Here is a 27,464-nt window from a genome sequence, read left to right as displayed (position 1 = left end):
TGTGCAATATCTCGGAAACCAAAGCGGCGCAAACGTTCATTTTTGCAGCACAAACCAGCACAAACACAGCACAAACGAATGGTGTATTTCTTTTTGAAATTTAAGAACATGGGGTGGAAAGTGGGCAGGGTTTCATCAAATCAAGCGCGCAATATCTCGGAAACCAGAGTGGCGCAAACGTTCATTTTTGCAGCACAAACCAGCACAAACGCAGCACAAACGAATGGTGTATTTCTTTTTGAAATTTAAGAACATGGGGTGGAAAGTGGGCGGGGTTTCAGCAAATCAAGCGCGTAATATCTCTGAAACCAAAGCGGCGCAAACGTTCATTTTTGCGGCACAAACCAGCACAAACGCAGCACAAACGAATGGTGTATTTCTTTTTGAAATTTCAAAACATGGGGTGGAAAGTGGGCGGGGTTTCGGCAAATCAAGCGCGCAATATCTCTGAAACCAAAGCGGCGCAAACGTTCATTTTTGCGGCACAAACGCAGCACAAACGAATGGTGTATTTATTTTTGAAATTTAAAAACATGGGGTGAAAAGTGGGCGGGATTTTTAGCAAATCAAGCGCGCAATATCTCTGAAACCAAAGCAGCGCAAACGTTCATTTTTGCGGCACAAACGCAGCACAAACGAATGGTGTATTTATTTTGGAAATTTAAAAACATGGGGTGGAAAATAGGCGGGGCTTCAGCAAATCAAGCGCGCAATATCTCTGAAACCAAAGCGGCGCAAACGTTCATTTTTGCAGCACAAACCAGCACAAACGCAGCACAAACAAATGATGTATTTCTTTTTGAAATTTAAAAACATGGGGTGGAAAGTGGGGGGGTTTCAGCAAATCAAGTACGCAATATCTCGGAAACCAAAGCGGCGCAAACGTTCATTTTTGCAGCACAAACCAGCACAAACGAATAGTGTATTTCTTTTTGAAATTTAAGAACATGGGGTGCCAACTTCACACAGGTAACTAGCAATACTCATTTGCAGCAGAGTGTCTTTTTAATAATTTTTACTAATGTCATACTATATAAATTTTTATCATACCGACAAGGCGGATTGGCCATAGACCCTACAGTGACATTTTCCGGCGGGCCGATGCCCAGGGGGCCACTTAAGCCCTCTTGATGGCAGCAAGCCAGGTACATAATGATCTGATGCTCAACGGCTGCAGGTGCCCTCCTCAACTCAACTATATTATTGTCCTCATGATGATTATACAGTTGAATACTGTGGTGGGGGCAGCAGCATTTTGTGCTGTCCTGTGGTCTTTGGTTCTGCAGGGGCAGTATTCTGCGCTGCACTACAGTACTGCAGTCCCCGCCTACTTTGGTTGTAAGAAAACAAGCAAAGATGCTGATATTGTTGAAACACAGAATAAAAATTGCAAAGAATTTTAAAAAATGTGCCAATTTTTAGAGACAGGACCTGCAAATGTAGGCTGTCCCTGGCTCAAAATGGGTGGGGCTTGTTTAAGCCCCACCCACACATGGGTGGTCCAATCATTGTATCTATTTGTCCCTAATTTGCTGGTAAGTATGGCTTTCTTGTGTAAAAGAGGCTGTGCCAACTTCTGCCGCTCCTTTAGACATCCCTATCGGGGGCCCAGTCTCATTGACAGTATAGGGCTCAGATTTTGGAACTGTAAATATTCTATATAGATGAAGTCTGGACCCTCAGAATTATTAACTCCAGTGTTCCCAAGGAACCCTAGTTCCCCCCTCCAACTGATTAATATGACGTAGACTACTCATACCAGCTCGTCCTGTAAACCAAGTATGCATAAATCAGCTAAAGCCATACTAGTCTACCCAAGAGAGCATCATACAAGACATGCCGCCGAATTCTGAGCATTGACGCCCAGGGTCGGACTGGGGTTCTTTGTGCCCACCAGAGGAAGTTATTTTCGGGGCCCAAGCCTCATGTCATGAATAATGTATAATAAGTTTTGATTTAAAGAAATAGACCCAAGTGGCAAGTTACTGACTCCAAAGGCAGATCCAAATGTTTTTTTTTTCTCCTGGACCTTTGGGGCCCACTATGGTATCAGAGCCTGGGCCCATCGAAGGATTCTCTGGACGGTCAGTCCAATAGTATTGAAGCCCATTTTCACAGACCATGTCCTATTAAGTATTCCACACCCCCTTTTTATAATGTGCTGCTGTCACCCTATTGTGCGTCTGAAGATGCGCGATCCTCGTGCCCACACTATTAGACCTTACGGTATCTACCGCTGCTTTCTGTGGCACCTAAATTTGCCAACTCTTATGAGGGTCCAGGAGATGTCCCTCTGGCAAGTATGGCTAGCGCTCCATGCCTTCCATTTACATAGAAACTGGGAAACTTTCCACAGTCCACGAGAACCAGGTGAAGGCCACAAAAAGAGTACATTTTCGCCCACAATTGGAGATGTTTTACACGTCCTGTTTGTCTGTGTAGATGTACATTGCTTAAGGTCTGCTGTCTGGAGTTTGTTCACTGGAGATTCCTGTGAAGTCACGGTGGCTCGTCTTGGCAGCTCACTTCCTTTGTTCTTCTATTCATGATCCCTGCAGTAGATCCAGTTACCCATGGCTACAGTAAACAGAGCGGCAAATGAGTGTGTATTGTACCTCTGTGTGGTATTCACTTCATCCTAAACAACACAACAGAAACTTCTCTTCTCATAACTCGCCGCCTCTCACACACACAGTCCGGCAGTCATCAAGGAACTTCTCAAGAACTTCAGGGAATTCAGGGAGAGCTGAAGATGGGCAGCAGACAGATATCTATCAGGAGAGCCACCTCCGCCGGGTACAGGATGCCAGACAGAGCTACAACAAAACTGACGTCTGTGTCCTCAGTTTCTTTGAGTAAGACGCATCCTGGGACGCAACAAATAGCATCGCGGTCTGATAGGGAGAAGGAAAAGCAGAGCTGGGGCGACGCCGTCAGAAAAGACCATGTCTGGAGAGAGTTTGTAGAAGCCGAAAGACGAGGCAAAAAGCAATGGTGAGTCCCTTTATTTTACAATTGTCTGTAAAATTCTGTCCAGTTATTCGTAAGTTCTGTCTGTTCCTGGGAAAGCTGGGTGTCATCATTATTATGTGCGTTACAGCTGAGCTATCACATTAAAGCCTACCCAGCTTTCCTAGAGTCCTGAATGATAAATCTGTCAAGTCGAGCTCAAAGAGGATGTACGGTACGTATGTATGAAAAACTGCGTGGAGTTGTCATAGTGAACGTACTTTCATAGAGCACCCAGCTTTCCGGGGAAAGGAGACATTGAGAAGAAACTACAGAATAGATTTGTATTAATAACTTAAAGGTTTACTTCAGTAAGCAGAAGTTGTCTCCGAAGGATAGGGTATGACAGGCTGGTGGAGGTCCGACCACTGGAACCTCACCCATCAGAATAGCAGAGGCATTGTAGCCCTGAAATGAATGTATAGCCTCCCCCATAGCGTTTAGCTTGGGGGACACATGGGGGAACATACACCTTTAGGTGTTTAAGGTAAAGGTTTTTTGTCGTATTTGTGTGTGTGTCTCCCCCCCCCCTTTGTTTTATATTTGACAGGTAAAGCTACCTCAGGAGAAATTTACCTGAGAGAAGAAGACCAGTTTAATCTGTCTAGAAGTGGTATTAGCTGAAGAGTCACGGTCTCTGCTGATTGGTTGCCATCGGTTGCTGGGGGAGAAATCCAAGCTATTGATTTGTTGTGGCTGTGAATGGCGGGAAACTGACCCCTTTATATAGCAGCATTTGGCTGAGCTGGGGTGCCAGTTTAAGGAGGACCTGATCTGCGCTGGACTTGCGGCTGACCTGCGCCATGGAAGAGTTGCTGCGACAGCTGATCCTGAAAGTGGAGGCCGCTGGCGGGGAAGAATGGCTGAGGAGCTGCCTGGATCAAGCGCCGCCAAGGAGGGAAGAGCCGGAGGAAGAGAGCCCTGGATCGCCGGACATGACGGCTGAAGATGTGGCTGCCTGTCAGCAGAGGGGGAGGAGTTGTCGGCGCTTTCTTGCAAAAGAGCTAGGAAGTCTAGGAGCGCCTATACTCCTCCTCCTGAGGCGGGGCGCCGACGCAGCAGAGTGGAGACCGTATCTCCTGGCAACAAGGGGCAGGAAGACACAACATCCCGGTCCTCCAGGAGGGAGGAATTCAGAGGGCAGAGCGGCCATCCTTTGGAGCGCAGAGAGAGGTCACAGAGGAACATCGGCTTGCGGGCAGAGCTGTGGAGCGATGCGTTCTACCTACAGCAGTGCCTATACAGGGAGTGAGCGATGTGGGACCATCAAGCAGCCAGGCGGTTTTGGGGCAGCTTGTTGAGGGGCTCCCCCAGGATGGGGTTGAGCCATCTCCAAACCTCATTAGAAAATTGAAGAAAGCCTCTGGAGCGGTCCAGAAGGATCACTTGGATGGTGAGAGCTTTCATGTATTGTCTATCAGTCCACGCTGTTGTTTGGGCTGGTTAAGCAGCTGGCAGAGGTCGCTAGCAGGCAGGTGCCTCACACAGCGTCTGGCGTTTGGATTAATAATAAAAAGCAGGTTGCTTTTAGTAATGCTGCAGTTAGTTCCTGGCCAGTTTTAGAAAGGGGTGTTGGAGTTAATGAGATGTGTGTTAAGGAGGTGATGGTGTGTGAGATATCGCCCCTTGGTTATCATTTGGCTTCCGGCATTAAGGAATGGATTTGGAGAATGGAATATGTCCCTTTTGCCTTCTGCAAAGGAACATGTGGTACGTGATAAGAAGGAGAAGAAAAATGAGGATGATACGAAGCGTGCTATGCCAAGGTCTTTTAATAATTGGCTGCAAGCTTCTGGATTTATTCTGTGGTTCTTGGCGAAAAACATCCAGAGCATTGTAGTGGTCTTTTCCAGCACTTGGACATTATTCTTGAAGTGTACCGTAATTTTAGCGGTATGGTATGGTATCAGTTGGATGAAGTTTTCCGTCAGAAGCTGGCGGTGCACCCATCACTTAAATGGGGAATCAAAGATATTGGTCTCTGGGTGAATTTAATGTTGCCACAGAAACCGTTTCAATCTAAATCTGCTAATCTTCCTCAGACCAACATGAGAAAAGGGGTATGTTTCGCTTTCAATGAAGCGACTTGCAAATGGTTATCTAACTGCAGCTACAAACATGAATGTTCCTATGCTGAGGTGTTTTTAAAGGAACTCCCAGTCTAACCAGCAGCAGCCTGGTACCAAAGATCAAATTTCTAAAAGAATGGATGCCAGTGACGATTTATAAATTCTACCGTGATTCAAGAAGTATTAACAAATGATGGCTAAATAAATTTTTTAACCACTTCACATCTAGGCCCCCTTCCTGACCAGGCCTAATTTTGCAAATCTGACATATCTCACTTTATGTGGTAATAACTTTGGAACTCTTTTACTTATCCAAGTCATTCAGAGAATGTTTTCTCGTGACACATTGTACTTCATGCTAGTCATAAATTTGAGTCAATATACAGTACAGACCAAAAGTTTGGACACACCTTCTCATTCAAAGAGTGTTCTTTATTTTCATGACTATGAAAATTGTAGATTCACACTGAGGGCATCAAAACTATGAATTAACACATGTGGAATTATATACATAACAAACAAGTGTGAAACAACTGAAAATATGTCATATTCTAGGTTCTTCAAAGTAGCCACCTTTTGCTTTGATTACTGCTTTGCACACTCTTGGCATTCTCTTGATGAGCTTCAAGAGGTAGCCCCCTGAAATGGTCTTCCAACAGTCTTGAAGGAGTTCCCAGAGACGCTTAGCACTTGTTGGCCCTTTTGCCTTAACTCTGCGGTCCAGCTCACCCCAAACCATCTCGATTGGGTTCAGGTCCGGTGACTGTGGAGGCCAGGTCATCTGGCGCAGCACCCCATCACTCTCCTTCATGGTCAAATAGCTCTTACTTTCAAAGTTTTCCCAATTTTTCGGCTGACTGACTGACCTTCATTTCTTAAAGTAATGATGGCCACTCGTTTTTCAGGGGACTACCTCTTGAAGCTCATCAAGAGAATGCCAAGAGTGTGCAAAGCAGTAATCAAAGTAAAAGGTGGCTACTTTGAAGAACCTAGAATATGACATATTTTCAGTTGTTTCACACTTGTTTGTTATGTATATACTGTAATTCCACATGTGTTAATTCATAGTTTTGTTGCCTTCAGTGTGAATCTACAATTTTCATAGTCATGAAAATAAAGAAAACTCTTTGAATGAGAAGGTGTGTCCAAACTTTTGGTCTGTACTGTATTTCACCTTTATTTATGAAAAAATAAAAAATGTACCCAAAATTTTGAAAAATTTGCAATTTTCTAAATTTATATTTCTCTGCTTTTAAAACAGAAAGTGATACCTCATAAAATATTTATTACTTAACATTCCCCATATGTCTACTTTATGTTGGCATCATTTTGGAAATGTCATTTTATTTTTTGGAGATGTTAGAAGGCTTAGAAGTTTAGAAGCAATTCTTAAAATTCTTAAAAATCCACTTTTTAAGAACCAGTTCAGGTCTGAAGTCACTTTGTGGGGCCTACATAGTGGATACCCCCATAAATGACCCCATTGTAGAAACTACACCCCTTAAGTTACTTAAAACCGATTTTACTAACTTTGTTAACCCTTTTGGCGTTCCACAAGAATCAAAAGGAATATGGAGATCAAATTTTTAAATTTCACTTTTTGGGCAGATTTTCAATTTCAATCCAATTTTTTCTTTAACACATCGATGGTTAACAGCCAAACAAAACTCGATATTTATTACCCAGATTCTGCGGTTTACAGAAACACCCCACCTGTGGTCATAAACTGCTGTATGGGCACACGGCAGGGCGCAGAAGAAAAGGAGCGCCACATGGTTTTTAGATGCCATGTCCCATTTGAAGCCCCCCTGATGCACCCTTACAGTAGAAACTCCCAAGAAGTGACCCCATTTTGGAAACTAGGGGATAAGGTGCCAGTTTAAGGCTACTTTCACACCTGCGTTCAGGTGTCCGCTCGTGAGCTCCGTTTGAAGGGGCTCACGAGCGGTCCTGAACGCAGCCGCTCAGCTCTAATGCATTCTGAGTGGACGCGGATCCGCTCAGAATGCATCCGCCTGCCAGCGCTCAGCCTCCGCTCAGTGAGTGGACACCTGAACGCTGCTTGCAGCGTTCGGGTGTCCGCCTGGCCGTGCGGAGGCGAGCGGATAAGTCCAGACTTATAATGGAAGTCAATGGGGACGGATCCGCTTGAAGATGACACCATATGGCTCAATCTTCAAGCGGATCCGTTCCCCATTGACTTTCAATGTAAAGTCTGAACGGATCCGCTCAGGCTACTTTCAGACTTAGAAATTTTAGAAAGTTATAATGCAGACGGATCCGTTCTGAACGGATGCAAACGTCTGCATTATAGGAGCGGATCCGTCTGATGAAACATCAGACGGATCCGCTCCGAACGCTAGTGTGAAAGTAGCCTTATTGGTACTATTTTTGGGTACATATGATTTTTTGATCATTCATTATAACACTTTATGGGGCAAGGTGAAAAAAAAAGGGGTTCAGTCAAGTGACATTTTTATAGAGCAGATCCTTATGGACATGGCGATACCTAATGTGTATACTTTTTCTTATTTATTTAAGTTTTATACAATAATAGCATTTTTGAAACAAAAAAATTATGTTTTAATGTGTCCATGTTCTGAGAGCTATAGTTTTTTGTTTTTTTTTAGCGATTTTATTATGTAAGGGCTCATATTTGCGGGATAAGGTGACGGTTTTATTGGTACCATTTCGTGGGACAAACACCTTTTTGATCACTTGGTGTTGCACTTTTTGTGATGTAAGGTGACAAAAATGGCTTTTTTTGACAGTTTAAAAAAATGAAATTTATAGTGTTTATCGGACTGGGTCGATCATGTGATATATTTATAGAGCCGACCGTCACGGACGCGGCAATACCAAATATGTCTATTTTATAAAAAAAATTCTATTTTGATTTTTTTTTTTTTATTCCTTACATGGGGAATTGTTTTTTTTACATGTGAAACCTTTTTTTTTTTTTTTAACACTTTATTTATTTATTTTTTATTTTACACTTTGTGTCCCCCATAAGGTCATACAAGACCCCTGGGGGACATTTACTTCACTTTTTTTTTTTTTCACTGTCGATTTCACCTGTAATTGGGGCTGACATAGTAGCCCCAGTTACAGGACAAATGCACCCCTAGAGAGGATGTACAGCAGCAATCCAGCGCTGTACAGCCTCAGAGCAGGGCTGATCGAGGTCTCTGAAAGACCTCACACAGCTCCTGCACTCTCTGGTCCCGGCGGTCACATGACCGCCTGGCCGGAACAGGAAGCGCATAGCTTGTCATAAGGGAAAATAATAATGATCGGGTCCCCATCTCCTAGCAACCATGCGTGAAAATCGCACCGCATCCGCACTTGCTTGCGGATGCTTGCGATTTTCACGCAGCCCCATTCACTTCTATGGGGCCTGCGTTGTGTGAAAAACGCACAATATAGAGCATGCTGCGATTTTCACGCAACGCACAAGTGATGCGTGAAAATCACCGCTCATGTGCACAGCCCCATAGAAGTGAATGGGTCCGGATTCAGTGCGGGTGCAATGCGTTCACCTCACGCATTGCACCTGCGTGGAAATCTCGCCCATGTGAACCCTGCAGTAATCTCCTCGTTCGCATATTAGGTTAATTAAAAGTTTGAAAGATGATATGGCTATCTGGTTAGAATTTTTACTGAATTACAATGGAGTTATTGGCAGGAGGAGTTTGTAGAAGCAGATGTTTGGGTTTATTTACAGACGCTGCGGGGAGCTGTGGTTATGGTGCTTATTTGTACCGGATAAAAAACAGATGAACCTCTTCTGCGGGCGCTGCCAAGGATACCATATAGCTGAAGCGTGTAGTTAAAATGGCTTTAATACGTCTACGCGTTTCAGGGGTGAATTACCCCCTTCATTAGGACAGTAAAACAAGTTTAAAGGGTCTCTACCACCACATTTTCACCTATTTAACTGTCAGACACTAGCGATCTGCTAGTGTCTGCTGTACCTAACCATGCTATTGTAATTCCTTTCTCTGCAGCGGTTACCCTAAAAAACGTAGTTTTATTGGTATGCAAATGAGCCTCTAGGTGCTATGGCGGCGTCTTTTCAGCACCTAGAGGCTCCGTCTACTTACTATTTCCGCCGCCCAGCGCGCTCCAGCCCGCCCCTCTCCTCTAGATTGACAGCCCACTCGCGCCTGCGCCGTGTGCTTCTGTATTCGGCGCAGGCACAGTGACTGTTGGACTGCTCCCTGGGCCGCAATCGGCGCAGGTGCAGTGAAGATGCCGGAGCAGGGAGACAGTCACTGCGCCGAATACAGAAGCACACGGCGCAGGCGCGAGAATTCGGCCGAGATGCAGAGAAGTAGTCTGTCAATCTAGAGGAGAGGGGCGGGCTGGAGCGCGCTGGGCGGCAGAAATGGTGAGTGGACGGAGCCTCTAGGTGCTGAAAAGACGCCCCCTAGAGGCTCATTTGCATACCAATAAAACTACGTTTTTTAGGGTAACCGCTGCAGAGAAAGGAATTACAATAGCATGGTTAGGTACAGCAGACACTAGCAGATCGCTAGTGTCTGACAGCTAAATAGGTGAAAATGTGGTGGTAGAAACCCTTTAAAACAAACAAAACATATATATATGCTTTCCTGGTTGTGTTTTTGGCGCCAAAAACAACTGTGAGGGGGGGGGGGGAGTGCAAAGAAGTGAGGGGAAGAATTTTGGATGAGGTGTGTCCACAGGAGGGGCGTTTCTATTATGAAACTACTAATAAACAATTCCTAGATGCAGATCCCATCAGGGCTATGTTGATGGTTTTATTTCTTTATTTATTTATTTTATATAGGTGGAAGAGCTCCCCGGCGCCCGGAGTGTGTGGGGGGGGGGGGCGGGCGGGCGGGGAGAGGGGCGTGGTGCAGAGCCGGCCTTTCCTCTATCTGGCTGGTGCGCTCGTCAAGTGAGGGTGGCGTAGTTACGGTTCCAGCCTCTCTTCTGGGAGAGCGCTATTGGTGAGCGTTCTTTCAAGGGGTGACGTCATAGCTACGCCTCCCATTAGTGTCCGGAGGCTGCGATGTGTCTGCTGTGCTGCGCCGCCTTTATCTCACAGCACGAGCGGGCGCTATATGCAGTGGCGTAGTACATGATTAGCTTGTCGTTGGGGCATAAGAGGTTAATAGGATATATGTATTAAAGTATTATTGTGCAGTCATTTTTACAGGTGATTGCCTGGTTTTTACTTTAAAGAGGACCTTTCATTGGTCCAAACATTGTGAACTAAGTATCCTGACATATACAGCGGCGCCCAGGAATCTCACTGCACTTACTATTATCCCTGGGCGCCGCTCCGTTCTCCCGTTATGTCCTCCGGTATGTTCGGGGACTTGGTTATAGTAGGCGGAGTCTGCCCTTGTTCTGCTGGGCGTCTCCTTCTCCTAGGCTGCAGCACCAGCCAATCGCAGCGCAGAGCTCACAGCCTGGGAGGTTTTTTCTCCCAGGCTGTGAGCTCTGCGATGCGATTGGCCAGCGCTACAGCCTAGGAGAAGGAGACGCCCAGCAGAACAAGGGCAGACTCCGCCTACTATAACCAAGTCCCCAAACATACCGGAGGACATAACGGGAGAACGGAGCGGCGCCCAGGGATAAAAGTAAGTGCAGTGAGATCCCCGGGCACCGCTGTATATGTCATGATACTTAGTTCACAATGTTTGGACTGATGAAAGGTCCTCTTTAAGGACACATTATAAATAGTTTTATTAGTGTTTTTATGTATACATATAACTCCATATGGTACACCTATATTATGAATTGATATAGATAAAACTTATTTTGATTATAGGTTTTGATTAATTTGCATATATGAAATAATTTAATAAATATTAGCTTTATTAGGGTGGTGAGATTTAAAAAGACGGACAATAAATATGGTCTTAGGTAAAAGGTGGGGTAATAATAAATAAATACAGGTATGATAAAAAAGAAAAAAAATATATGAAATAAATATAATTATGACTAAACGTGTAATAATGGTGTATGACTACAGCATATATGTCAGATAATAGATAGTAGGCGACGATAAAACATGTAAATGGTAGTGCATAATGCCTGGCTCTAGTATGGTGACTTTATCTAGGTCTTGATGTAAATAATCAGGGAGGATTTTATAGTATAGTTTCATTTATTTGTTTAGCCCAAACGGGGCCAATGTGTCCAACTGATAGATCCAAAAGACCTCTCTCTTTTGAAGATCATCAAACCTATTAAAGGGGTTTTCTGGTATTTGTTCGATGGGTGTAACTCGGATTGGGTGTTTTTCCTTCTCTAGGGTGGACGTACAGTGTCTGGACAGAGCATGTTTTGCGTAGTGTCTCTGGATATTGTACCGGTGTTGATTCCTCCGGCAATGTAAAGGTTGTGTGGTGCGATAACCAAAAAGAACCAAACCAATAACCCCATAAGAAATGAGGAGAACACTCATATAAAATATATGAAGTTTATTTAGACATAAAGTAAGCATACAATAACAAAAGGCACAAGGTACTGGGAGGATGGGACGTCCCGTGTATCGGAGCCGCAAACCCTCACCCTCACGTATACCGTGCTGACAGGGGAACGTGCCAGAAATACAGGGTGCTGACTCACACTTGAATGGGTGAGATGCAAACTCACCCAGAGTAACATATAACAAAATGCATATCACAAATGTACTAAGTATCGCCTATCACACACGCCATAGCTGCCAGCCAAAAAGAGCGGCCGGGGCCTGCCCTTAGTATAGAGCAGGAAGCCTGGTCACAGAGGCAGTAGCGTGTGTAAGAAGTAACAACACAATAAACACACTGAGTAGAAACACTATGGATTGCATAAGTTACCCATGACGTGTGAAGGCACCAGGTATCTAGCAGAGCTGCACCTCGACGCGCGTTTCGCCAGGAAAGGGCTTCGTCAGGAGGTTGTGTGGTGCGGCCAACATATTGTAGGCTGCATCCACATTCTATCAGATAGATAACATAGTTCGCTTGACAGGTCATTCGTTGTTTGATGGGGAATATTGTGCCATTATGTTTAGATGTGAAAGTGCTTTGGTTGTGTGTAATAATTTTGCAACACAGGCATCTATTTGTTCCACATCTGAAAGTACCTACTTTTTGTTTCTTTTTATGTTGTATTAGTTTGCTGGGGGCGATAACGCTCTTAATGGTTGGTGCCCGCCTATAGGTGATCCTAGGTGTCTTTGGTAGGTGCTTTGCTAAATAAGGATCGTGAAGTAGTATGTGCCAGTGTTTTTTGAGGGTCGCCTGGATGTATTTGTTTGAAGTGCTGTATTGAGTGATGACGTTTATATGATCCAATCGATCTTGTTTTTTCGGGGGTGTGCTTAGATGTTCTATCTGTGTTTTGACATACATCTGTCTACCGCATTTTTGATTAGTTGCTTTTCTGTAAACCTCTTTTTGAGTATTTTGGCCTGTGTTAGTAATTCCTCGTTGTTAGTGCAGTTACGCCGGATTCTCTTATATTGGCTATAAGGCATGTTTTTTAGCCACTTTTTATGATGAAAACTGGTGAAGTGAATGTAGCTGTTCGTGTCGACTGTTTTGAAATAAGTTCTGGTGGATAAGGAATTGTTGGTGTTAGTAACAATGATGTCTAAAAACTAAATTTCAGTTTTTTTTTTCCAATATAAATTTTATTATTTTATTCCTTTTCTCCCAAAAATAATAATAATAAAAACAATGTCATCAATAATCCAGCACATAAATGACATTCATCATAAGTACAATAGATCATTACATAGAAGTCTTGAATATGCTTTTGGAATAGTAAAATACAGAGACAACATATGACAATATAATGTACTATAATTGGAATAGAAAGATGTCCGGTTTGCCCAATCCAGTATATATCTGCTGTTACAGGCTGTATTGTAGCCTCTGATATCTGGGAAGTTAATGCCACCCAGGTCCTTCCTTATTTTCAGTTTATCTAAAGCGATCCTTGGTTTTTTACCCTGCCATATAAACTGTATAAACCTACTTTCCAAGAGCTTCACATCCGCATGTCGTAATAAGAGTGGGATCGTCTGCATGGGATATAACAGTTTGGCGACCCCCATCATTTTCACTAGACAGCATCGCCCCATTAAGGAAAGAGGTAGTCCCTGCCATCTGTCCAAATCAGCTCTAATCCGGGATATCAGTGGTGGGAAGTTAAGTTGGTATGAGGAGTGTGGATCCCTCCCTATTTTCAGTCCCAGATATGTTATGTGGGATTTGGCTATTGTGATTCCCAATACTTTGATCAGTTTCTTTAAGGCACAACTCACGGGTAATAGAGGTAGGAATTCACATTTAGATATGTTTACCTTGCAACCAGAGTAGCTTCCGAAGGCCTCCAAGGCCTCAAAGACAACTGGTATGTGTTCCTCCGGTTTTGCCAAAAATAGGACCACATCATCAGCAAAAAGTGCTGCTTTCACTTGTGAAGATCCCACCCCTATTCCCTCATATAAATCCGAAGAGGAAAGGAGTCGGGACAAAGGTTCCAATGCTAAATTGAATAGCAGGGGGGAGAGCGGGCACCCCTGTCTCGTGCCTTTTTTTTTAACTCGAAGGGTTTGGAGAGATTAAATTTCTGTTTTATTGAAAATAGGGGTAAAGGTAATTCCCCAATCTGTACAATTGAGGGACTCACTGAAGGATTTGGCCGATATTTTCGTCCCCATCCCAGATGATAAAGATATCATCTATGTATCTTTTGAAGTAAATTATTTGGTCCTTATATTATTTGGTTATTTGTTTATTATTTATTGCTTATTGGGATGGTAAATGGTCCACAGGGGCTTGGCCAGTTTCATGGATTACTAATGGAATGACACGTAATATTGTTCTTTTAGGATTTTTTCCTGCTCTTCTTTTAATTGTTTTATGGGGAAGGTATTTTAGGAACAGAAGGATTTTGATCAACACAGATAATAAAGGTGTCGTATTCGCAATTAATACGCTATCGTCTAAGTGTGAAATAGTGGTTAAGTTATTGAGACATTTTGTTTCATGTTGTATTATCTATTGTATTGTTTAGGTTAAGGCTAAATATGTAGAAGGTAAATATAATGTCTTGGCGGATTCTCTATCTCGTTTCCAGTTTGTCAAATTTCAGGAGCTGGCATCAGAAGCGGATTCCTTGTCCTCGTCATCTTTGGGATCTTTTATGGGATTGATATCTGAGGCTATTAAACAGTCTGTAGCGCCTAAAACATGGGCTGCTTATGCAGCTGCATGGCAGCTTGAGCAGTGAGGATGATGATCTTGGTTGTGGTTCGCTATTTGTTGCTAGTCTATCTGAAAAACAATTGTCTTTTTCTTCAGTTGCTAGAACTGTTGCTGGATACTCGTTTTTTCAGAAGCTATTTGGCAAAAAAAAAACGTTGTCAGCTTATTTTCCTATTAAGCAGATGCTAAAGGGATATCGTAAAAGGTTTTCGGGATAAGATAACAGGAGGCCGATATCTGTTAAATTGTTGGGAAGTTTATGTGAAATTCTGTCTTCGGATTCATTTGAGGTGTTACTTTTTCGTACTGTTTTTTTACTAGCATTTTTTGCATCTTTGAGGATTGGCGAATTCGTTTCTGCAAGTCATTCAGTTTGTTCTGGTTTAGATTTTTCTGAGGTTTCGTTAAATTTTTCTGAAACGATCTCAGGCCTCCTGCACACGACCGTAGGTGTCCCGTTCCCGTATTGCAGAACGCATTTGCGGATCTGCAATACATGGGCACCGTTCCGTGTGCATTCCGCATCACGGATGCGGACCCATTCACTTCAATGGGTCCGCAAATCCGGAGATGCGGAATGGTGCAGAACGGAAGCTGCGGAGTGCTTCCGTGGGCTTTCGTCCCGTACTTCCGTTCCGCAAAAAGATAGAACATGTTTTATCTATTTGCGGAACGGCCGGATCGCGGACCCATTAAAGTGAATGGGTCTGCGATCCACTGCGGCTGCCCCACAGATGGTGTTCGTGCATTACGGCCTGCATTTTGCGGGCTGCAGCACGACCACGGGGAGCACACGTTCGTGTGAAGGAGGCCTAAGACTGATCAATTTGGAAGGGAAGGGGTAGAATCATAAGGCTAAATTCATGGGTTGATTCTCTACTCTGTCCAGTTAATATGGTTTGTGCTTGGCTTGCAGTTCATCCGGCTGTGTCGGGCCCATTTTTAATTCGTAAGGATGGTTCTCCTCTTACTAAGTTTCAATTTTGCTCAGTACTTAAGAAATGTTTGGCTTCTTATGTAGGGGCTCATTTTTTTCGGTATGAAATGATGGTTTGATTGGTACTATTTAAGTGTGCATATGACTTTTTGATCACTTGGTATTACGCTTTTTGTGATGTAAGGTGACAAAAAAATTGATTTTTTAACACACTTTTTATTTTTTACGATGATCACCTGAGGGGTTAGGTCATGTGATATTTTTATAGAGCCGGTCGTTACGGACGTGGCAATACCTAGTACATATACTATTTATTTATTTATTTAAGTTTTACACAATGATATCATTTTTTAAATAAAAAAAAATCATGTTTTAGTGTCTCCATAGTCTGAGAGCCTTTTTTTTTTATTTTTAAGGTGATTGTCTAAGGTAGGGGCTCATTTTTTACGGGATGAGGTGACGGTTACAGTGGTACTATTTTGGGGGACTTACGCCTTTTTAATCGCTTGGTGTTGCACTTTTAGTGATGTAAGGTGACAAAAAAATTGTTTTTTTATCACAGTTTTTTTTTTTTTTTTTTGACGGTGTTCACCTGAGGGGTTAGGTCATGTGATATTTTTATAGAGCCGGTCGATACGGACACGGCAATACCTAATATGTCTACTTTTATTTTTTACAATATTTTTTACTTTATTTTGGGAAAAGGACTCTTTTTTTTGTAAAACATTATTTTGTAACTTTTTTCTCCACAAGTTTTGGGGGTCTGATCCCCTTTACAATGCATTACAATACTTCTGTATTGTAATGCATTGGCTGTAAGTGTATTACCAGAGTAGTACACTTATAGCCTGTTTGCCAGTGAGATCCAGGGGGCTGGATCTCACAGGCTCTCCCTGAAGGCAGTCACTATGCCTAAGGAAGGCATCGGGCTGCCTTCCCTGCCATCGGGTGCCCGTCACAGCAGCGCGGGGACCCGATGGGGAAGGGGAGGGAGCTCCCTCCCTCCACACACCACGCACATGCCGCGGTCAGCGCTGACCGCGGCATAGTGAGGGTTAATGCGCCGACATCTATGTTTTCACCGATGCCGGCGCATACAGCAGGGGTCAAGCTAATGGGAACAGCCGGTCCCCTGCAACTGATCGGGCGGGCGAAGTCACGTCCGGCTGTGCCGTACTATTACGGCGCTGGGTGGGAAAGAGTTAAGGAAAATTCGTTTTTTGAGAATATTCGTAAGAGGACAAATAGAGCCATGGAGAAGTTTCTTCCATTGTTGGGTGGAGTTTCTTACAGGCACATTGATCTGGAAGGCTATGTTTTAGGTCTGTTCAGATCGGATAATGTGCACCTGTCAGAAATCGGCGGTGACATTTTTAATTTGCAGTGTGCCATTGAGAAAGGTAGATTGTGTTTTTAATGGTTAATAAATTGGTATTATAATGGTTTAGTAATTTATTTATTCTAAATGATTGATTCATTAATTTATGTTGATTTATTGGGTAACTCATAATAAAGCATTGCAGTAATTTCTTCCATCATAAAAGTGTTTTGGTCTTTATTTTTTATTAATTAGGTTCTTTTTTAGTTCGCTTTGTGGGTGTAGTGTGCCTCCATGGAGTGACAGGTTGAGTATTGACATAACGCCAGGGGAACAGGGCACCGCTGCAGCGGCTTCAAAACCAAAGTTTACATCCTGGGAGCCCAGAGTTCTCTGGGCTTTTAATATTGATGACCTATCCTCAAGATAGGTCATCAATATCAGGTCAGCAGGGGTCCGACACATGACTACCCCGCCGCAGCAAAGACATAGCAGCGGCGAACAGGGAAAGAGAAGGGAGACAGCACAGAGCGGCGCACGCCTTCCCTTCATACAGCTGATCGGCAAGGGTGCCGGGTGTCGGACCCCCAACGATCTGATATTGATGACCTATCCTGAGGATAGGTCATCAATAGTAAAAGCCCAGAGAACCCCTTTAAGGGAAAAGTGAACATATAAGACATTATTTTATGAAGAATTAAAAAGAAAAAACATAACTAAAGTCCCTTCTGTCATGGTCTACCATCATACTGCCACACAGAAATGACGCATTAACCCCTAGTGAAGTGGTATGTTCACTAAAATTCTCCCCTCTTAAACCAAACACAGTCTTTAACCCCTTAAGGACTCAGCCCTATTTCACCTTAAGGACTTGGCCATTTTTTGCAAATCTGACCAGTGTCTGATAACTTTAAAACGCTTTGACTTGCCCTTGCCCTGCGCTGGATCGGCAGGGCAAGGGCTGTTTGTTTATATTTTGTACACTGCTAGGCGGAGGCTTCTATTTTAATTATATGATTTTATGATAATTGTATAATAAAAATGTATTGAGTTACTTATTCCCTGGCTGTTGCTTTTTGGTGATTATAATTTGTGGGCTTTGACGGGGAAAATTGCTTTTTGCCCAGTTGAATTGATTTGTGCTAACTTGCATCTGGCAGCACATCACAGGAAGCTGAAGGGACATAGACAAAGAAGAAGGCCAGGAGACCAAAGCTGCAGCCCATGACACATCAACTTTGACCCACACTTACTGGTTTTGGATGAGCAGGCATTAACAAGACTGGAGGCAAAAACAATATATTTGTTATAAAGTAAAGGGGTTGTCCTTTGAAAAATACCAGCACCTGGATCTGAATACTTTTGTATTTGCATGCGATTTAGTATAGCCACTGAGTTATTCAATGAAATCTATCTGTATAGCGCCACCTGCTGTTTGTTCATGTTCTTATTTCTCTGTCCACCTCACTGAGGTGGACACACATGGTCAGGTCCAAACTTTAACTGCCACTAGCTGTATCTTCAGTTAGGAGCTGCGACAGTTAAAGGGAGAGAGCTGCTGTAGAAACCACACACCCCTTGAGCTGTGATAGGGAGAAAGCTTCTGCAGAAAGGACATGCCCCATGAGCTGTGATAGGGAGCGAACTAAAGCAGAAAGGGCCCTCTCTGGATCCATGTGAGGTACAGGGATGGTTCTATCTTTGTTAGGAAGAGATTGTCATGTACTATATCAGGGATGCACAACCTGCGGCTCTCCAGCTATTGCAAAACTACATTCCCCAACATGCCCTGATAGCTGTAGGCTGTCCGGGCATGCTGGGAGTTGTAGTTTTGCAACAGCTGGAGGGCCGCAGATTGGGCATGCCTGTGCTACATGATGCCCGATTTACTACTAATTTGGAGTAATATAAAATGTTCCCTCTTGTCTGGTTGTACCCTATAAGGTCATGCAACCTCTGCACGACTAGGAATAATTTCAGAGTGGGATTGTGTTGTGATAATTATGTCACACACACAAGTTGCCATGAACTTCTGGCAGCCATCTCATTGTGACGGCTGTAGGTCATTCACACTGTTTGAATCTAGATATTTGTGCTGTTAGAGGGTGATACTATAGAGTGATATCATGCACCAAGTTTCTGAAACTGCCCTTAAAGGGGTTATCCAATTTCTTCAAACCCACCCACATGTGCCGGGCCCCTCACCGGTAATATACTTACCCCGCTCCCGTCTCTGCTCCTGGTCCCCACACCGCTGTTGGGGCAAAAACCTCAATGCCGGATGAGCGGTGGACTCCTAATTAGTTAATTATATGAGTACTCAGAGAGAATAACTGATACACACGCGCAATGCCATGTACCAAGTTTCTATAAAATGTATTGACAGAAAGCAGAGATTATAAGGCAAATTTCTGGATTATTTCCAAAGTGGGAGACATAATTAAGCATTTACATCATAACTCATTAAATCACAATCTGAAATAAGCATTTCTTGGCTATACGCCTAAAGCGTCTTCTTAATCTTAAATGTGGGCATTCGTCATGGACTTGTCCTGCTAATAATTGTAAAAATTCCTTTCTGGAACAAAACTGGAGGGGCTAGGAGCGACCTTGAAGTCACGGTAGTCTCACACAGAGAAATTCACAGATTCTACAGACAAAGGTTTTAAGGCTTATAACATAAAATGGCTGTACAAGGCACAACATGGATTCTTAACCCTGACACCGCCACTGCTGCTTCTCCCTGGACACGGATGAAAACATCCGGTGTCGGAGGGGGGGGGGGGCAGCCAATGGCAGGTGGGGATGGGGACGAGCCTCCATAGCTTCACTTGCGATACTAGGGAGGCTCATCCCCGTCTGCCATTGACTTCTCCCCCCCCCCCCCCTCCAACACCGGATGTTTTCAATCCGTGTGCAGGGAGAAGCAACAGCGGTTATTACCGGTGAGGGGCCCGACACATGTGGGGGGTTTAAGAAATTGGATAACCTCTTTAAAGGAGCATATTCCTTTCATTTATGAGAAGTCACATCTAGAAAACAGACTTATTACAGACCTCTCAAGTGTTCCTCTTTTGGAGCCCAGTCCCTCTGTCCCTCTTTGCTCTTTAAATGTCCCTCTTCTGATGTATAGATTTGCATTATTACATTCACAATATTGACCCAAAAAGTGTTTGTCTATTTCCTCTCTGTATATTCGAGTCCGTCTTGTGTATAATTTCATTTTTTAATGCAGTTGGGATTTTAGAAATTTATATATTTAGATTATTTTTGCGCTATTTCTTAAGAGAAAACTATCGAAGTGTATAGATATGCAGGAAAAATTGATCTTTCACACAATGAACCTTAAGTGTCCCTCTTCGACCATCCAAAAAGTTGGGAGGTGTGTTATTATGTCAATAATTTTCCATGTTCCCTGGCCAAATCAAAAAAATTTGCACTCCCACTCTGGTCAACATAGTTGAGCTGAAATTTCTTCACAAAAATGTCTTACGTTTTCACAGCTTTGCTCAGTAAAATACCGTATCTATAAAAGGTGGGCTGTAGAGGTAAAATATCTCAGGTGACACGTTCTGGTAGAAATAGGTCAAACATTAACGTAATGTTCTTTTTCTTCTCTCACAGGCATGAAAATTGGAGTTTCCTGAAGGAATATGATTCACTGGTAAGAAATACTGGTTTCATATTATAAATCCTCTATCATCTTTGACAATCCGTCCGTTCTTTGCAATATTATCCTACGGTTCCTTGCAAAAATGTTGAAGCCCCATCACACTATGATGGGACCTTTCTGTGCCTAACCTTGTTTGGACACTCGTCTTTCTTCCACACAACGCGCGGCCTCATATATTGTTACTACATTTTACCTCGTGTGAACTGAACCCACATGTCACGGCTGAGGATGGGGGAAATCCTCAGCCGTGTGGGGCCCGGTGATGTTACGGCTGCTTGGCCATGAAGACAGGATTAGGGAGCAGGTCACCTCCTAAACGCATCCCTAACCTGACCCTGGCTCCTAGCTACATGAGCCAACCTTGATGGTAGGAGGGCCCATGCTCCGGAACCTAAAAGTCCCTGCTAGCCCTCAAGATGACCCTCACCTAGGAGCTGAGTAAGACAAGCCCACTCCTCCTAGACACGGAGGAGCAGGAGTCTCAACGGCCAAGCTGCAGGAAAAGGGGAGAATCAACTCGGTAAAGGAAGAGAGCATATTTAAAAGAAGAAAAACTACCACAAGAGGACACAGTTTTAAATTAGAGGGGCAAAGGTTTAACAGTAATATAAGGAAGTATTACTTTACTGAGAGAGTAGTGGATGCATGGAATAGCCTTCCTGCAGAAGTGGTAGCTGCAAATACAGTGAAGGGGTTTAAGCATGCATGGGATAGGCATAAGGCCATCCTTCATATAAGATAGGGCCGGGGGCTATCCATAGTATTCAGTATATTGGGCAGACTAGATGGGCCGAATGGTTCTTATCTGCCGACACATTCTATGTTTCTATGTTTCTATGTTAACAGCTCTATGGATATGGCAGGTGAACAAAGAGTTCCACCTACCTGCCACAGCCTTGCTGACTGGATCCCTGTGTTAGCAGGGTGCAGATCACAAACGCATCCCCACACAGGGACCCAGATCCATAGCTGCACAAAATCACATATAAAACATCACACATAACTAGAAATAACTTAAAGCGACATTATGGTTATGACCACAGGGGTGGCTCTTACTGGCAGGTAATAAAGACATGAGGCTGCTCTCAGCTAAGCATGGCTGAAGCAACCTGCAGGCCTGCAAAAGCAGTGAGGCTTTATAGGCCAAGAAGCCACACCCCACAGTCGGACACACCCAGTGCACACACACACTAGGAAGGAGATTAACCCTTCCAACACCAGGGAAGGGAAAACACCACTTAAAGGAGACGTGCACACAATAACATAAAAAGGAAGTGCACACATACACACATAACTCAAAACCGCATGCACAACGTAGCGAGCTGCAATGGCACAGCTCAGCCTGCTACGCTGCCACATACACACTGTTGCCAGCGGCAACCACAGGTGAGGCAAATACCACAGCCCTCACCTGTGATTGAACACCAAAGAAAACCGCTGACAACCGCATGCGGTTCAGGAGTCACGGTCATAGCCATGGCCGTGACACTCCCACCCCTCAAAGCCCCCCCACCAAAAAAAAGACACGTGAGGGACTCACACAAGGGGATGAGAGAAGGGGACGTCCACTCTCAGGACATGGTTCCCAGAAAGTCGCTGTCAGCTGCATCCTCTCCCAGCACACAACACAGCCAGTCCGACGAGGCCTGCAGCCCGCACCAGCGACACGGAAATGGAACCACTGAGAGTGGACGAGGGGACTCTCCACTCACGTCCCCACTCCAGTCGCTGCCAGCAGACACTCCTAACCAGCACGCAGCCGGACCACTTACGGAGTGCTGCCAGCAGACGACCAGAGATGGGAACATGGAGAGGGACGAGGGATCCCCAACACGGACACGGAAGGTAAGGTGGCGGGGAATAAGCCACCAACCGTGCCGTTAACGGAGAACCCCCAGGAACGCTCTCCCTCCGGAGAACGCGCATGCAGGCCACAAGGATATGGCCCTGCATGCTGCACCCTCTTTCGAAGGTGTGCAACTCGCACACCAAACAAACACCCTAGTGCTATAAAATCAGGGGGACGCCAAACGAGGCAACGGTGAAGGGAAGGCGGGGAAACGCCACTCACCGCGCCGTCCGAGGCGAAACCCCCAGAACGCTCTCCCTCCGAAGAGCGCGCATGTAACCCTTCCGCAGAGGGCGGTACATGCTTCACCCTCTTTCGAGGGATGCATACTCCCACCCCTCAAAGCCCCTCCCAACAACAAAAGGGGAAAGTTGGTGAGGCATAAGAAACAATGGGAGGGGGGGGAGGGGAAAGACAAACAAAAAGGGGACACCAACACGGACAACGGTGAGCTGGGAATGCCACTCACCGCGCCGTAAATGGTGAAAGCCCCATAACGCTCTCCCTCCAGAGAACGCGCATGCACCCCATCCGCAGATAGCGGTGCATGCTTTACCCTCTTTCGAGGGATCGCCACGTAAGAAGCGACTGTGGTCATACTGTCACGGCTGAGGATGGGGGAAATCCTCAGCCGTGTGGAGCCCGGTGATGTTACGGCTGCTTGGCCATGAAGACAGGATTAGGGAGCAGGTCACCTCCTAAACGCATCCCTAACCTGACCCTGGCTCCTAGCTACATGAGCCAACCTTGATGGTAGGAGGGCCCATGCTCCGGAACCTAAAAGTCCCTGCTAGCCCTCAAGATGACCCTCACCTAGGAGCTGAGTAAGACAAGCCCACTCCTCCTAGACACGGAGGAGCAGGAGTCTCAACGGCCAAGCTGCAGGAAAAGGGGAGACATAAACAGCTCTATGGATATGGCAGGTGAACAAAGAGTTCCACCTACCTGCCACAGCCTTGCTGACTGGATCCCTGTGTTAGCAGGGTGCAGATCACAAACGCATCCCCACACAGGGACCCAGATCCATAGCTGCACAAAATCACATATAAAACATCACACGGACATCACACATAACTAGAAATAACTTAAAGCGACATTATGGTTATGACCACAGGGGTGGCTCTTACTGGCAGGTAATAAAGACATGCGGCTGCTCTCAGCTAAGCATGGCTGAAGCAACCTACAGGCCTGCAAAAGCAGTGAGGCTTTATAGGCCAAGAAGCCACACCCCACAGTCGGACACACCCAGTGCACACACACACTAGGAAGGAGATTAACCCTTCCAACACCAGGGAAGGGAAAACACCACTTAAAGGAGACGTGCACACAATAACATAAAAAGGAAGTGCACACATACACACATAACTCAAAACCGCATGCACAACGTAGCGAGCTGCAATGGCACAGCTCAGCCTGCTACGCTGCCACATACACACTGTTGCCAGCGGCAACCACAGGTGAGGCAAATACCACAGCCCTCACCTGTGATTGAACACCAAAGAAAACCGCTGACAACCGCATGCGGTTCAGGAGTCACGGTCATAGCCATGGCCGTGACACCACAACACATCCGAGACACGCGACAAACTACCATTATTGACGTACTGGGAATATTATATATTGCTAACCTTGTTTGGGTCATTTCTAAAGGTTGTCTATGGGACTGGCTTATGACTTGGCCATTCAATGGCACAGATCTTCCTATGCAGGGTAATGATGATTTTGGATGTTTCATCTCTAACTTTCTGAAGGAAAGCAGAAATTTTTGAGGTTTGAACCGATTCATTATCCATTCTGCATTCCATTAGGGCTGTATTCCAAGTTTAAAGGGTACCTGCCATTAAACCACCGGAATGTCATTGTGTATCTGGGGTTTAGAGTCCCAAACATAGTCCATCCCTGAAAAGTATAGCAAATGAAGATGTAAGTTACTTGGAGAGTATGGGACTCATCTCCAGCAGCTTTGGGTGCATACACATGGCGCTAACAAAGCTGAGGACGCTAATCCTAATTGCACTGTCTATGCCCTGTACATCTGGTGCGATTGCAGTGATGCAAGGTGAATAGTCTTAGGCTACACCAAATGCCACTGGAGGTAAGTCCCAGACTCATCTGCCGGTAAGTTATATCTTCACCCCAGCTGAATAACGGAACGGTGGTGTTTTAATAGTCCTTAACCGGATGACAGGTTTCCTTTAAAGAGGTTGTTGGGCTTCAGGGCTGAACCTGGACATACCCATAATTTCACCCCCCTGATGCATTTCATGCTCCGAGGCTCTCCTTTACCCTGTGCTGGATCTCGCAGAGCAAGGACTCATTTATTGACAATAACACACTGCAGGGCGGATGCTTCTGCCCAGCAGTGTGTTCGGTGATGTCATCGGCTCAGATGGGCGGGCTTTAGCGCTGCCCTAGCCATTTTACAGGCTAGGGCAGCGCTAAAGCCGCCCATCAGTGCCGGTGACGTCACCAAACACACTGCTGGGTGGAAGCTCAAGTCAGGGGGGCTGCCTGGGTGAAAATGGGGATATGTCCGGGTTCAGCTCTGAACCCCGACAAACCCTTTAAGAGAAGCAGCTTGAAACCATAATGTGTTATGGTGCTTTAGAGCAGGGATCAGCAACCTTTGACACCCCAGCTGTTGTGAAACTACAACTTCCAGCATGCTCCATTCATTTCTATGTGAGTTCTTAGAAGAGCAGAGCAAGTATACATGCTGGGAGTTGTAGTTTCATAACAGCCGGCGTGCCGGAGGTTGCCTACCCCTGCTTTAGAGTTAGAATGGTGTTTTATGGCAATGATCTATTATGATTTCATGTGGCATAAAGACAATAAGTTATCTTAAATAATTTTCAACAATTCCTTTTTGTTATAAGGGTGCCCGATATAAAGCTGATTGAATCTGTAATCTGGTACCTGCTGTTTAATTATCCTTCAGTGCCAGCACATTACACAGTGCTCATTGAAAACAATGGGGTGCCTGTGTAATACACAGACAAGTCCCAGTGTAGGGACTCAGTGGATCACTGCAAGGGTTAATTTAATGCTAAGGGATAACCTCATGCTACAGAGTTAGATGTAATAGGACGTATTTCCTTATGCACTACGTACATCCCAGATGGTTATGTACGGTATGGGCAACAATTGGTTAACACTGGCAGTGTTAGCTTAATTTCCAGGGTGATGGGCTGGAACTGCCCCCTGGTTTGTGAGTGTCTAGTCCTCAGAACTAGAGGCAACACGTGAGTGTGTGAGCTCCTGAAAAGTAGGCCTGGAGAGAAGCCTGGTCTAGTGAACCTTCATCCCTGAGGCTGAAAACTGCTAGAGAACTTCTTAACTGAGAGACTACCCCTAAGAGAGAAAGAGAACAGACATTTACAGAAGGTTTAGAACCACAGAGACCATAAGGTACCACATGTGTATGATAATAAGAAGGCACCGGCACTTTACTGCTTGTGGAGGAGGTATATTGCTTTGGCGCCTGCCACACTTGGAGACAGACTGGTCATCCAGATCTAAGATCTGCACCCTGCAGCCTGGGAACTGCAGAAAGAGTTAATGAGAACGGAATTGCACGCCTGTGGTTAAGATTCTAAAGTGAGCTCTGTGAGTCAGGGGGGAACTACTACTACCATCATTGCTGCTGCCTGTACACAGCTATCGGGAGAAGACTACACTGTAATAGCCTATGCAACTGTGCCTATTGCTGCTATTTGTACTACTACTCTCATCATCAATTCAGTAAAGAGAGACGATAGCACTCTACATCCAGCAATTTGCCTCCATGCTGGATGAGGCATTGGTGTACATTTTGGCCAAAGCGTAGTAAGCCACTCACCACGTCAAGGTCGCCTCTATTTGAGTGGTCCCTAACTCTAGTTCCTACCTGTTCATGGGCCATGACAGCCACACAAAATCCAGGGAATGCAGGTCAGCATGCACGCCAAGCACACTCTGCTTTTAACCCCGTCCGGTGCCATTACAGCTTTCATCGGATCCAGGGATGCAAGTACCAACATGCACGCTGAGCCCACCATATACTTCTCCTGGAGCCAAATGGCTACTGGTAGGTTCTATATAAGCAGACTCAGTTTTATACTGACTTTAAAACCAGCCTCCAGGACAGATTGACTGGTCAGGTGTGCAATGACTCCAAGGAGATCGCCACGCCTCCAATATATACTACAAAGAAAAAAATTTGGGGAATTGGGTCAGCACAACCTGTATTCATTGTAACCAACAGGCTTGGTCATTGACTCCATCATCCTTTCGCTGGCCCTTGCATCTGCATCCATCTGTCTAAGGCTCCATTCACACGTCCGCAACGTGTTTTGCAGATCCACGGAGCCGCGGATCCGCAAAACACGGAAAGCGCCAATGTGCATTCCGCATTTTACGGACCGCACATTGCCGGCACTAATAGAATATGCCTGTTCTTGTCCGCAGTTGCGGACAAGAATAGGACATGTTCTATTTTTTGGCGGAACGGAAGTGCGGATCTGCAATTCCGTGTCCGGGCAGCACATCGTGCTGCCCCATAGGAATGAATGGGTCCGCGATTCCGTTCCGTAAAATGCTGAACGAAATTGCGGATGTGTGAATGGAGCCTAAGGGCTCATGCACACAAACTTATTTTCTTTCCATGTCTATTAGTTTGTTTGTTTTGCGGACAGTATTCGGAACCATTCATTTCAATGCCCGCTTAATGGACAAGGTTAAGAATGTTCTGTTAGGGGCCAGCTGTTCCGTTCCGCAAAATACGGAACACACTTGGACGTCATACGTATTTTTTGTTGGATCCGTTTTTTGGGGACTGCAAAATACATACAGTCGTGTGCAGAAGCCCTAACATCAAGGGCACCCAAATCACCACCCGGCAGGAGCCCCCAGATAGTTCATGATGCAGAAAGGGTGCATCCTCCATTCACTGCATGGCCCCAGGGAGTGCTGGAGTGAGGACAACCACTGTGAACCACCACCCCTCTCAGGGTCACAACTACCACTCCCCTCCTCCCTGCACTAATGGGGAGAAGCGTCTTGAATTAACATGGAATTTTTCCTGATAAGGACTGGCTATGAGTAGTGATAAGTGAAGCAAGCTTCAGATGCTATACATCCGAAGTCGCTTCGCTCAAAACTTCAGATTAAAGGACCATTCACATGTTCGCAAAATGGGTTCGCATCTGTTCCGCAATTTTGCGGCACAGGTGCGGACCCATTCATTTTCAATGGGGCCGGAATGTGCTGTCCGCATCCGCATTTGCGGATGCGCACTTCCGTATGCGCACTTCCGTTCCGTAAAAAAAATAAAACATGTCCTACTCTTGTCTGTAATTGCGGACAAGAAAAGGCATTTTCTAAGAAAGTGCCGGCGAT

General features: G+C 45.0%; 1 protein-coding gene across 1 annotated transcript in view; it reads left to right on the top strand.

The window, feature by feature from the left end:
* Window positions 1-2,643: 2,643 nt before the first annotated feature.
* C4H2orf50 (chromosome 4 C2orf50 homolog) overlaps window positions 2,644-27,464 on the top strand; it is a 28,080-nt gene continuing 3,259 nt past the window's right edge. Inside the window, exons 1-2 of the mRNA XM_040430983.1 lie at window positions 2,644-2,994; window positions 20,191-20,230. Coding sequence (XP_040286917.1) covers window positions 2,753-2,994; window positions 20,191-20,230 — 282 coding nt within the window. The 5' untranslated portion in view covers window positions 2,644-2,752. The remainder of the gene's footprint in view (window positions 2,995-20,190; window positions 20,231-27,464) is intronic.

Source organism: Bufo bufo, chromosome 4, assembly GCF_905171765.1.
Source record: "Bufo bufo chromosome 4, aBufBuf1.1, whole genome shotgun sequence".
Classification (NCBI taxonomy): domain Eukaryota; kingdom Metazoa; phylum Chordata; class Amphibia; order Anura; family Bufonidae; genus Bufo; species Bufo bufo.
Note: the sequence above shows the minus strand (reverse complement) of the source record. Positions and strands in the feature narration are given on the sequence as shown.